The sequence below is a fragment of the Eurosta solidaginis genome, chromosome 5 (assembly GCF_040869045.1).
Source record: "Eurosta solidaginis isolate ZX-2024a chromosome 5, ASM4086904v1, whole genome shotgun sequence".
In the NCBI taxonomy this organism is placed as follows: Eukaryota; Metazoa; Arthropoda; class Insecta; order Diptera; family Tephritidae; genus Eurosta; species Eurosta solidaginis.
Genome location: NC_090323.1, coordinates 186,299,788 through 186,313,896, shown reverse-complemented (window position 1 = coordinate 186,313,896; position 14,109 = coordinate 186,299,788). Strand labels below are relative to the sequence as shown.

The following is a 14,109-nucleotide window of genomic DNA, read 5'->3' as shown; positions in this document are numbered from 1 at the left end:
ACTAAGGTGTTTACCGAAACGTTGGTACGCCATATTGGAGTTTTACTTGCACTAAAAACAATATTATGGTAAAGAAAAGCCTATCATAACACAGAATTATAAACAATAATTTATTGATCGGCTATAACTAAAACTTATATTCTATTTTTTTACATGTATATAGGAAGAAGAAACAAAATAAATACTTTTAATATACATATGTAAAGCTGCGAACGGGAAAATAGCAGTGACAATTTTGATCAAGACTTGTCATTTAAAATCTTCTTTTTTCATTTTCGATAGTTAACGAAAAAATTTCCATCAATTTTATAACTAAAACTAGCAAACCAAAATCAAACACATTTTCGAAAATATTCGACACAACAAATAAAATGTTATGGAAATTTCAAACTTTTTTTTTAAGTTTTCTGATCTTTTTAAGTAAAAAATTTCCCAATAAATTTTCGATCACACAAAGTTCAGCTAATGGGTTTCTAAAATCTTGAATTGATTTTAAATAATTTGTATTTTTATATGCAAGAAAATCCAAAATACTCTTGTGAATTTTGAGAGCACCGTTACTTGTACTTTGCCTGGGAAAAATTATTTGGGCTGCAAAACTGCAAGATAAAAAAATTCAAAAAACTCTAGATAAAAAGTTAGAAATTCTCCCGAATTTTCAAATTTTTTCAAGACTGTTTTTGAGATTGGTTTGCATAGTTCTTTTTAGAAAATTAATGTAAGTTTTTTAGCATTATAAAAAAAAAGAAGAAAAATGTAATTGACAAAATTTTATAAAAAATTGCCTGTTATTTCGGTGTTCGCAGCTGTAAATTAGGGTGGTCCTGCAAATTAATTTGAATTTTTTTTTTGTTCCAATGCTCTAAACAGTAAAACTCAGTCAAGAGAGGTCCGGGATGCGTCACACAGTTTGCAGGTTTTGCTGCTGGGACTAAAACAAATAAAGTTATTATTCTTTTTTTTAATCATATTCTTATATATACACGGTTGAAAACTTTGGTTTAAATTTTACACTTTTCGGTCTACATATACGACCAAACTTTACTTGGTTTTAAATGCAGTTCTTGTAAAGCCGAAAACGGAACGAGCTCATATGACGTGTTTTAAATTGAAACATTTTGGTTAACATTTTTGTGCACAAGATTTCCATTTTTCAAGATTCTGGACTAAAATTTAAGCCCAAATACATTAAAAATTGTATTTATACTCTTACAGTTTATAATAGAGACCAAAAAAGTTTAAAAGAGCGTTATGGGTAAAACTTTTTGATTTTAATTTATTCATCGAAAATTGTATTTTTCAAGTTTTTGGGCTAAATTTAAACCGTAATATCTTAAAATTGCTTCAAGTTATTTGGTGGTTTTAAAAATACTATGAAAATCAGCAGTAAACTTCGCTAGGTTTAAAAAATAAACTAAAATTTTTGACGGTGTACTGCTTTGGTGGGGGATATCCTATGAAAAAGCGCCTTAACAATAATTGGCATTTTAAGTATTTGACTGTTGTGTTAACATTTGTAGGTGTAAAACTGAAAAAAACATTGATTTGATCTTTGAAGACCACCCTAATATAACTGCATGCAATATTCCAAACACATATATGAAGAACAACCTAAATGTATGCAATAATAAATAAACATTTTACTACTTCCAAGTGACGTGTCAGGCATTTGTTTTGTTTGTGTTTATGAAATCGCCTCAATGAAGCCACCACATTCACTCGTGCAATTAAAAAGATCCCTGCATATGACCACGAACCGCACCATCAACCGCACCGTCAACCGCATCAAAACATTCGCTACTATTTACAACTACATTCGTATGCTCTCGTTTATGTTTGACATTTGAGTCGACGGTTAGTTGTGGCTCTTGTTGTTGTATTTGATGGTCAATTGTAGCACCAACCACCACTGCAACAACAATAGCCGGAGGCTGTGTATTAATGTTTCGTTGTTGCTCGCTTCTTTGTTTTTGTTGCAATTGCGAATTTCTTGATGTTTGCAAATGCGCTTTTTGCTCGTTGCATGTTTGTAAATATGCTTGATGCAGCTTTTGTTGTTGTTGATTTTTTTTTATATTACATAAGACATAACGTATCAAACTGTATCTATGATTACTGCTACGCCAACTGCGTGCACCACGTCGTCGTGGTCGTATTTGTTTCGGTCGCTGTTGTTTTTGTTGTTGTTGCTGCTGCTCATCTTCTACAGTTACTACAATTTGTGTGTTGTTTCTTAAGGCATTACAATTACTACCACTATTTCTACTGCAATTGTTGTTATTTTGCCGATATTCAGTTCCTTGTGCACACGCACTGCCATTCCCGCCACCAGTATCAGCATCAACACTTTCACCACCACTACTTCCATTCACACATAAATGCTTATTATTCTTGCAGTTAGCTACATTATCATTCGTTTGCTTGCCACGCCAACCACAACAGCCTTCTGCTGCTGCCGCACTCGTCTGCTCTATATCTTCATGATTACCATCACCACAAGAGGGTTCGGCACGACAGCACGAATGCAATTGATTCCTCTGCTACACATTTGTTACTTGCGTCGGCAGACATTTCTGTTCGATACCTTGCGATTTGCTTGCCAATTCACTACGCAGATGGCTATTCGCGCCCGAATGACCATTATCATCTTGCGCCACAGGCAGCCATTTGTCGAGGAACTGGGGTCGGAAGAGTTTGGTGAATGTTGTGCGAAATTGTCGGCTCATTGAGCAGTAGAGTATGAAATTAATGCTGGAATTGAGTAGCGCCAGTATGTCCATGATATCACCTGATGAAAAAAAAGAGCAAATATTCAATATAAGTAATATGGAAACGTAGACGGAAGAAGAAAGTAAAACGAGTGAGTAGCAGACGTGTAACTTAATCCGTCTTACGTAGGGTGTGAGAAACTTAAGAGGAGAAGGAATTGTATTACCAGCACTGTACCTGGAGGCATAATCAAATATACTATTTATATTAGAGCGGGTAAAATTTTTTTCCATTAAGAGTATAGCAAAAACGTAATCTACAGATGATTCTAAGAAAAAGTGCTGAATACACCATAGCTCTTAGTCCTATTTCCGGTCCATACTACTACTATATTATCATTTTTAACACGTTTCTTATGGAATTTTTTTTCTTTACAGCTAAAATAAGTTCAGAACATTTCCAACAACTCTCATTCAGACACTTTTTCTTTTTTCGAATTCGTTTTAGTAGAAAATTTTTTCAAAAAATACCTATATTTTCAATTAATAAGCAAAACAACACAATTTTTATAATTTTAATGTGATTTATTTAAAAAATTATTTTTATACCCGCTGTACTTGTGCACAGGGTATTAAGTATAACTTTGATTGGATAACGGTTGGTTGTACAGGTATAAAGGAAAATAGATAGATATAGACTTCCATATATCAAAATCATCAGTATTATAACTTCTACCTTCGATGGTTAATAAAACAACAGAAACGTCCGGATTAACTACCTTAATACTTTATTCTTCAGTTGTCAATCCAATAATGAAACGGAAGTCCACCATCTTTTCTTCCTTTACAGTGATGTATTCTTACTTATTCTATTAATTAGTTGACATGGTTTCATTTATGATCTTACAGTATCGAAAAAAAATTTGATTGGGCCATGTCCGTCCGTCCGTACGACTGTCCGTTAAAACGATAACTTGAGTAAATTTTGAGATATCTTCACCAAATTTGGTACACGAGCTTATCTGGACCCAGAATAGATAGGTATTGAAAATGAGCGAAATCGGATGATAACCACGCCCACCTTTTATATATCTAACATTTTGGAAAACATAAAAACCTGATTATTTAGTAAATAATACAATGTTGAAATTTGACGTGTGGACTCACTTTGAGACTCTTGATAAAAATTTGTAAACAAATTTTAAATTGGGCGTGCCACCGCCTACTTGTGATAAAATCCATTTTACAAATATTATTAATCATAAATCAAAAATCGTTAAAGCTATCGTAACAAATTTCGGCAGAGAGGTTGCCTTTAATATAAGGAATGCTTTGAAGAATTTACGAAATCGGTTAAGGAACACGCCCACTTTTATATATAAGATTTTTAAAAGGGGCATGGACGAATAAAGCAAGTTATATCTTTGCAAAAAAGAGCTTTATATCAATGGTGTTTAATTTCCCAAGTGGATTTATAACAATAAATATGAAAACTTCAAATTTTATAAAATGGGCGTGGCACCGCCCCTTTTATGAGTAAGCAATTTTCTATGTTTCGGGAGCCATAACTCGAAGAAAAATTAACGTATCGTAATAAAATTGGGTACACAAATTTTTCCTATAGCAGGAAATATTTCTAGGAAAAATGGACGAGATCGGTTAAAGACCACGGAACTTAGATATAAAACAAGTTTAAAAGGGTGGTATACTAGAATAATAAGCTATAACTTAGCAAAAAATAGTTTTGAATCCATGATGTTTCACTTATCAAGTTTTATTGTAAGAGGAAATGGGGAGATATTTCTATTTAAACGGGCGGTGCCACGTGTTATGTAGAAAAGAAATTTATCTGAAATGAAATGTACAATTGAAGTTAACGCTGAATATATAATGCCGGTTACACTCGAACTTAGACACCTTTACTTGTTATACTCAGTTGAGCAGAGCTTTGATTGGATAACGGTTGGTTGTACAGGTATAAAGGAATCGATATAAATATAGACTTATATCAAAATCATCAGTATCGAAAAAAATTTGATTGAGCCATGTCCGTCCGTCCGTCCATCCGTCCGTCTGTCCGTCTGTCCGTTAACATGATAACTTGAGTAAATTTTGAGGTATCTTGATGAAATTTGGTATGTAGATTCCTGGGCGAATGCGGTAAATTCCTAAACTTTCACTACTAGACGGTAAGTCCAGATTATTTAATTCACTTGATAAACCAAATGCAATAATATCGTGTTCAAGTATATGCGATAAAGTGTATTCAGATGTAGTAGAAGGATTAGGTTCATCCGTTTTAAATTTAAATACAAAAAAAGCTGTAAAGAAAAAAATGTCAATAAGAAATTTGTTAAAAATGATAATATAGTAGTTAAAAAAAAGTTCATTTTAGGCTAATTTCGTATAATTTAAGCATGTTATCTCTACTAATATTCAAAAACACTATAGATATTAATACAGATTCTGAAATGTGCGTAAAATACCTTTAAAGTAAGTTCAATGTGATATTTTTCATATAAATCTATCAGAAGCTATGAAGATTTTTTGCCAAACCATACATTCATATGGCAAAATATCTATCTTGCATAAGTGGTGGACTCGAAATCGGACTTAGAGCTATGGTGTCTTCAGCAATTTTTCTCTCATCATCTGTGGATTACGTTTTTGCTATACTTCTGATAAAAAAAAAAAAAAAATACATCCATACAATTTGACCCGCCTTAACTTACATATACATATAGGTTGTCAGAGAGTTAATTATTTATGGTGATGGATGAGTTTATATTTCGTCTCGTCTTAAATCGCAGATATTAGGCTGATGACGCAGATGTAAGTTGGCAAAAGGATAGGCAGAGTAAAATGACTACTTAGAAGAAGACAGAAAAGGAAGGCGAAGACGACTAAGCAAAAGAAATATGAACACAAAGAGCTTAGGAAATGCAAATACGCATACAAATACGAACAACCTCACCTACCCGTGGCGAGTTCTCTTACTTTAACAGCCAAGGCTCTGACGACCGCAAGTTCCTCATGGATTTAGGGGGTGGGAGGGTGGTATGGCCCGGAAAGTTTCATGTGGTCATAATAAATCGTACCCGAGATGGTCGGGCTTGTGCCTTAATGGTGTTTGTTACCGGAAGGTACCGGTTCTGCATCCGGAAAAGGACCACCAACATCGATAACACTCGGCAAGGCTTTCGAACCATACCAATTGTATATGTTTTTAAACCTAATTGTGTGGAATATTTATAGCCGCGCTTTCAAGAGTTTAGTAACATTGGATTTTTAGCAGTTTTTAGCTAATAGTCCCGAAACAATCCCAAAAACATTCTCCAAATGATTCTGAGGTGTTCATACAATCCCAAATTGACCGTTTAATCAATTCTGAGATGATTTTAAAATTGTACGAAATTAATCAAGGAATGACTGCATGATCCCAAAAGCAATTCCAAGTAGGCCCAAACTGATGCGAGAAACAAATATCGAAACGGCTATGAAATGGCTGCAAACTGATATCGAAATTGTCCCGCAGTGATATTGTTATACGCGAGATGATCCCAAAGCCCTGTAAAAATAATCCCAAATTGACCTCCAAATTAATCTCGAAATTATTCCCAAAATTTCTGAAATAACCCAGAAATGATCTAAAAATTAATCTTAAAATTATTTAAAAATATATATATTAGAACCAAAATTATCCCGTGCAAGTCCCAAATCATGTTGCAATAGCCTCCGAGTTAACCCTTAAATCCATCCCCATAAACGCGAAAGGATCCGAAATTTATCTGAAATTTCTCCAAAATGATCCTGAAAACGTCCCGAAATAGTCCTGACTTAATCTAGGAATAGTTTCGAAATGGTACCGAAGCGATCTCGAAATCGCTCCGATTACTACGAAAAAATTTGAAATAATTGCAGTTTAATTAGAATAGCATCGAATTGATCACTAAAGTAGTTTCAGAAAACTACCCTGAAGTAACTCCTAAATAATCCGAACGGATAAAAAATAAATAAAGAAATCGGAAGCAGTTCTGAAATCATCTGAAAGACAAGCCTCAAATGGTCTTCCGTTAAACCAGGAATAGTTGCGAAATAATCCCGAAATAGTTATGAAATATTTTTTTGAGAATCTCTCCCTTCCTCCCTTCCCCTCTCTTGATCTGAAAATATTGCGAGCTGATTCCAAAGCCGATACCGAAATCAGCCTCAAATTATTTCGAAAACAACCGAGATATTGTTCCCTTGAAATCTTCCATTTCCCTTACTTCTAAATTCTTCACTTTTGCTGTTCTGATTAGGTTTATGTCCGCTACTAAAGACTTTCTTGACATCTAAGGAGCAAGCTTCGAGGGATGCGCCCTTTTTAGCTGGTTCATCCGCTTTTTCATTCCCATTTATTCCCATACGCCCTGGGACCCAATATAGATGTATGCCTATCGCTATCCCCATTTTTTATAGGAATAGCTTATACTCTAACATACTTTTGGTGTAGTAATGTTGTCCGTTCGTCCTGTAATTGAAGATGCTATACTACCATGGCCCCTCCAGTTTTTTAGGTAGGATTTTTTGTGTTTGGGTGGCTGTGCACCAAACAACGACTTCATAGTATTTGATAGGCTTTACAATCGTTGTAAATACCCAATAACAACTAAAGGGCGATACATCTCATGTACACGCCAACATTCTTTTACGTGCATAAAGTGCTGTTGATGTCTTCTTCACGCTCTCCTCCACGTTGAGCTTCCACTATTACTTCTGTCTAGAATTATTCCTAGATATTTTGTGCAAGGTTTCTCCTGCAGTGTCACCCTTATAGCTTAGGCCTGGTGCAATTGGGAACTTGTACCTCTTAGTAAACAACACCATATGCGTATTCAATACGTTGGCGGTCAACGCGACATAAGATGTCTAGGTATATACATATATCTAGAAGTGTCTGATCCATAAAGAAAAAGTTACGTATACTTTTAGATCGAAGCTTGTAGCAGTAGCTACCATATTTCCAGTGAAGCAAATGGATGCAAATTTTATCCTTTTTTTTTAATTTCTACGTTGTCTAAAGCACTTCAGCAGCTCCAATTACATTGAATTTGGTTCAGCAATTTAAATCTATCTTAATTCCCTAATTCCTTACCAACAGTTTCATGTGAATCAAGCCTAGCAATACACAGTAACCTTGCACAACATATCGGCAATTAATACAACTTAATGCAAGATAAACCGACAACGAACTAACGACAAATGGGGATTATTATAGAAATTTTCAAATATCTAAGCCAGCCAAATACACAGTTCAAGCATTTAGATATATTGCGACCTAACAAGGGATCGTGTTGTTCGTAAATAATTTAATAAATACTAAAGTAATTGAGCTTAGTGAATGTGAGTATTATCCAAATAACTAAGTGTGTATGTGCATGCGTAAGCATTTGAGTCAGGAATTAGATAAAATAAATTAAGCTTTACAGAGACGTTAAGCCCATTTACATACTCAAACAACTTTTCGCACAAATGTATTCTTATTGTTCTATACTATACATAGCAATATTATAAGCTTTTATTTAGTTTCACTTTTGTTGTCTGTAATGGAATCTTGCAAGTTAAATTTGATACACTTCCCGGTGTCCGATTGAGCTGAAATTTTGCACGCATGTATATCTCCGATGACAATGCAATATTACTGTGTTAGAATTCGATAAATTAATCGATAACACAGTTATCGGTAAAGATTTGTATTTACTTTGGCATAACAGCCTAAGTCCCATACAAACCCGCCGGTACCTATCCGTGGATTGTGATATTTGGACGTGGTGAATCACGCGTGTCACGCGTGGTGAATCTCAACGCTTGCGAAAAGCGGAGACACAACTCTCTGTTGTATTTCTGTGTATAACCAACATAGCTGAATTTTTAAGGCTGTTTAACTCTGTAATCTTTTCTGTAATTTATTTTGGTTTTGGAAAAATTACCTATTTGAAAAAAGCTGGCTGAAAAATATTGGCATAACAGCTCAAGTTAAATCAAGAATGGAAAATCTTGGAAAATTTGAGCAGATGTGGCAATTTCGCGCGTCCGTTGAACGAAATATTTACAATCTGCTGATCATCGCTAGGAAATTAGCGACATTCCATCAACTAAGCAGCACTTTAGCAATACTACTGTTATTATTTGGCCGCTCAAACACACATATATTAATTGTGCATTAAATCTAAAATATACAAATACACCATAATAATTTACAAGGCCAAAGCCGTAATAATTTACACGGGTCATCAATTCTTTCTCTGATTCAAAATCTGAACTACCAGCGCTACCGTCAACAGCTCAGTGTCATCATTGCCAGTATCGCCAATAACACCAAACTCGTGCCTGACACACAAAAGTCATTTCACTCAATAGCGCAAGTAAAATGTACTACGCACTCACTACTAAGTAGCGTCAAAAATTCGCTTGGAGTCATTTCGTCAATGAGCTACCATTGAGCTGGCACCGCATTGGCGCTGGCGCCATGCAATTTACATCACTAAAATTGCGCGAATGCCCAGGCTCATGACTTCAATACTTATATTTACTATGCTTTAAACTTTGAAAACACCGCTGAAGTTGCTGCGCATAAAATGTGTACTAATAAATTCCAATCCGCATTATACCAAAAATTTTTGAATATAAAGATATTGCATGCGCGAACTTCGGTGGAAAGCAGCGGAGCGTAACAAAATTCTAGTAAGTCACTTTCACCACACCAAAAACTTTAACACAATTTTTAACATAATTTAAGCACAGAAATACACTGATTGGAGTTTTAGAGAGTAAAAGTTAAAATTCTGAACACATTAGCTGAATAAAAAGTGTACAAATAATTATTAAATAACAAATACAGGCAGTGGTAGTTTAACAAATTCTGCTGTGGTAAGTGGTGAATATGACCTACTAGAATTTTGTGAAGCTTGCCTCACACCATTTTTCGTCTATGCAATGTCTCTATATTATATCGTTTCTGATTATACGCAGATGTATCTGAAATATGTGTTTTTGTTTCACCTCCTTTACTTATATTTAAAGCTTTTCTAAGAACAAGCTTCTATTACTTGTTAATAAAACGAACTAAAAAGTAAAAAATAAAATTAAAGAAAAAAAAACTTTTTTAAAAATAAGCTTTTATTATTTTGGTTAATAAAATTAACTAAAAAGTAAACAATAAATTGACTCTAAAGAAATATAACACTTTATAAGTTCATTGTAAGCTTAAACGATAATTAGGCTTTTTCGTCTGCGACAAAAAAATTCTATATTGTACATAATTATATATTTTTAACATTAAAACTTTACACCTAAATTATTAAATCTTACAGTTTATATCACAGTCCTAATTGTTCTAATAAAAGCGTGTTACATTGCGATAGCAAGAAAATGAGATCCTAAATGTTCTTAATTATACCATCAAAATTTAACACGTTTTTTATTAGAACAATTAGGACTGTGATATAAACTGTAAGATTTAATAATTTAGGTGTAAAGTTTTAATGTTAAAAATATATAATTATGTACAATATAGAATTTTTTTGTCGCAGACGAAAAAGCCTAATTATCGTTTAAGCTTACAATGAACTTATAAAGTGTTATATTTCTTTAGAGTCAATTTATTGTTTACTTTTTAGTTAATTTTATTAACCAAAATAATAAAAGCTTATTTTTAAAAAAGTTTTTTTTCTTTAATTTTATTTTCTTATGATGTTGATAATAAACAAATTCAAACCCCTACAAATCCTCTTACATTCTCGTTGGTGCTGCACGTGGCACACCATGTCGTATGAGCAACATTCAACAGTGTTAATTAGGTTCTCTAGACCTCTTAAAAATATGCGAGTAATTCGATTATTCGATTTTAGATTTTTGTTCGTTTATTAATCGAATTTCACTATTCAAATTATTGATTTATTTAACATCGCGTTAGCAACTGCAACTAGGCTTAAGGCCTCGAGGCAGCCTTATGGCCAAAGCAGTATAGCGCCATCTAATATCGGGCAAACGGAATATATGGTCCGGTGCCTGAACTTCGAGAGGTATTGGGGCCACAATTGAGCCAAAGGGTTGGGGAAGAAATGGCAGAAAATACTATACACGTCTATACGGGTGGTTCCATATTAATGGAAGGGGTTGGGTCTGCTGTGTACTGTCTAAACCCATATATATCTAGATCCTACAGGCTACCAGATTACTGCAGCGTTTTTCAGGTGGAAATTATAGCAGTGAAGAAAGCAGCAGAAATTCTGGAGAAAGCGTGCTTAAGCTGCAGTCGCGTCAATACATATATTTATAGCCAGGCTGCGATTAAGGCAATAATCTCACACAGTACTTTATCAAGCAGTGTTCTGGAATGCAAAGAAGCATTGGAAAAACTTCGCTTAGGCCGGATCATACATCTTTACTGGATTCCCGGTCATATAGGTATAGAAGGTAACGAAAAGGCCACAAAAGAGGGTGCAATACTCGCTGAGTCGACGATAGGCCTCCCAATCCGTTTGGGCGAAATCAAGAGGAGACAGGAGTGGCATATAATCCATCAAGCAGGAAAGGCGTGGACAAAAGCGCGGGGCTGCAAAATTTCTAAGATCATGTGCAAATCCCACTATATTAGACTCACAAAGTGGCTCATATCCCTGAAGAGGGAACACTTAAGGCCCACAATGGGCATAATGATTGGATATTGCTTTCTGGACTCACATGCTCACATGTTAGGTCTCGTCAGTAACAGCAAGTGCCGGAAGTGTGAGCTGCAGGATAAAACGGTTGAGCACGTTCTGTGTTCGTATCCTGCGCACGTCAGGTCAAGCCTCCAGCTATTACGGGTGGCAGGGTTACTAGATCTCGAGGCAGCAATTAAGCTGGGTCATATAAAATTGCTAGTATTTGCCAAGATGACGGAGCTAACCTATAACATATGTACTGGCACCTGATTGGGGTTCTTCCGTTTGGTCATCAAACAAATTCTGGTAACACTATGGGCACATTCAGTCTATGTGAGGTCTTTATGGGATGATTGCGAGATCACCTAAATTTTAGGTAACTAAACTAATATTCCATTAAATAATGTTTGTTTATGCAAATAATACAAAACCGCGATGTACTCGTATATGCACGCTTCAACCGGGCAGATGTCGATGGAGCGGGAAAGCATCCCTAAACAGCAGCTCGAAAAAAATGCAGCGTCTCCAGAATACAGGGCCCCTTTTTTCGAACATCGTGAAATACATGGCGTGATGGATGGCACCAACTCAAATGGAACTAACTAACAAACGGCTCGAATATCTTATTTTAAGCAGCAGTGGTGCGCTGAGGAGTATGAGTATATTTTGATGATTAAGGATTCAATTCTTATTCTACCTGCGTTAAAGCGAAGCTATTAGGTACCATCTATAAACTATTCAGGAATCAATCGGACACCAACCGCAGCACCAATCATCACCATCTGGTCTATATGGTAGGTCTTTTGAATATGCAATCGCATTTTATTTGCTTATCTGTAGAAATAAAAAAGTGAAATTAAAAAATTAAAAATTTAAAGATATTTAATTTAGGTTGAAAAAAAAAAAAAATCGAAACTTTTTTTTGCATTTGGATGGTATCCTAAACCAAGCCACAAGACCTTTCTTCGCCTGTACTCGAGTCTATGGCAAAACATGGGGGATATCTCCAAAAATGGTATACTGCGCACTTAATACTGTTGTAAAGACAATACTCTCCACGCTTCCCTAGTTTGGTGGCAGAAGCCCACATAAATAACGGCAGCAGCAAAAATAAGCAAACTGCATCGACTAATTTTCATTGCCATAACGGATGCGATGAGAATGTTCCCTACTGATGCACTTAGTGCTTTAGTGGGAATATCTCCCTTCCCTATTCTGATAGAGAAAGAGGCAACACTAGGTGCACTAAGATTTAAAAATATTTCGGAGTTGAAACTAGCAAGCATGATAGGGTATATGAAAGTAATAAGAAAATCCATAGGAAATCCGACATTACAACTTTGTGACGTAATGTCCCCTAAGCTCAGAATCTCAAGGAAGTTCGAAGTGTCCGTTGTGGGCAGAACGCACTGTAAAAGAGGAAATCCTTATAATGGCCCTAACTCAGAGGTCTGGTTCACGGGTGGATCGATAATCGATGACAGATGGACGGGAGCTAGCATATCTGTGCCGAACTTCAAGAAATCGATACGAATAGGATGCTACCCCACCATATTTCAGGCAGAAATCCATGCAATAGAAGTTTGCGGTAGGACAAAGACAGGCTAAGCTAATTATACTTCCGGCAACGAAAGTATCGGCCAAACTCATTATTCCAAACAGAGAGGACCTACGAATTCTCACTGGGTACTATAGCGGACATCGTGGTCTACGTTATCACCTAAGTAAGTTATTCGATACTCAAATTTGTCGTTTCCGTGAGCTTTAGGCTGAGACTTCGGTTCATATTATCTGCGAATGCGTCGCTCTGGCAAGGCAGAGACTCTCCCATCTAGGTGATGTGACTCTTAATCACATGTGATATGGACTAAAAGCTTTAAGAGGTACTTAGATACATTAAAAGCATCCACGTACAAAATTAGGCTGAAAGGTCATGCACGATAGATCTACATAAAGGTAGCATTGCTTCCAAGCCTAATAATAATAGTGCACTGCATTATCGACATTTTGCCGTGATTCCGATTTTTTATCTATTTAGGTAGCAATTTAGGCGAACTTGCCCTAGGCTTAGATTTTTCAAATAATAGCAACTCAACGATTATTTGATTTTCTAAATCGATCTTTACTTTGGCACGAAGTATATATTAGACCGTGTCGCAAAAAAAGTTGTAAAAGTCCGCCCCTAAATTTGAAGCTTATGTTGAGAGAGTTTCGACAAAGTTTGTTTTCAATTTATTTTTGATCCCACGAAATACAGCCCAAATCATTTTTATAATGTAACTTGGTTATTTGACATCCGATTTCTAGAATTAATATGACATTATATTGGTCACATATGTACACAAATCTGCATATTAGCTTTTAATGTCCTTTCGAGCGAGCTATGAGGTCCAAGTTCATGACTTTATTGCTTTTGAGCCATTTCCTTAAGTCAATATGTAAAAAAATCGGATGCAAAATAACTAAGTAACAATAAAAAAAAAACTATTTACAGCCGAAGAATCAAAAAATATTACCAAAAAAAAAAAACAAAAATTGTTTTCCGAAATTTAGCGGCGAACTTTGAAACTTTTTTTGTATGGGTACCAACCCGGTCTAATGTACATACATATGTTAGCATTTGAGTTAGGAATTAGATAAAACTAATTAAGCTTTATAGAGACGTTAAGAATTTTCGTATACTCAAACAACTTTTGGCACATGTGTACATA

General features: G+C 35.2%; 1 protein-coding gene across 2 annotated transcripts in view; it reads right to left on the bottom strand.

Moving 5' to 3' along the window:
* Positions 1-2,430: 2,430 nt before the first annotated feature.
* The window catches only part of LOC137251842 (G-protein coupled receptor dmsr-1-like), a 604,920-nt gene continuing 593,241 nt past the window's right edge, over positions 2,431-14,109 (bottom strand). For both annotated transcript variants that reach the window (XM_067786736.1, XM_067786735.1), the window contains exon 6: positions 2,431-2,788. In XM_067786736.1, the coding sequence (XP_067642837.1) occupies positions 2,541-2,788 (248 nt within the window). In that variant the 3' untranslated portion in view covers positions 2,431-2,540. The remainder of the gene's footprint in view (positions 2,789-14,109) is intronic.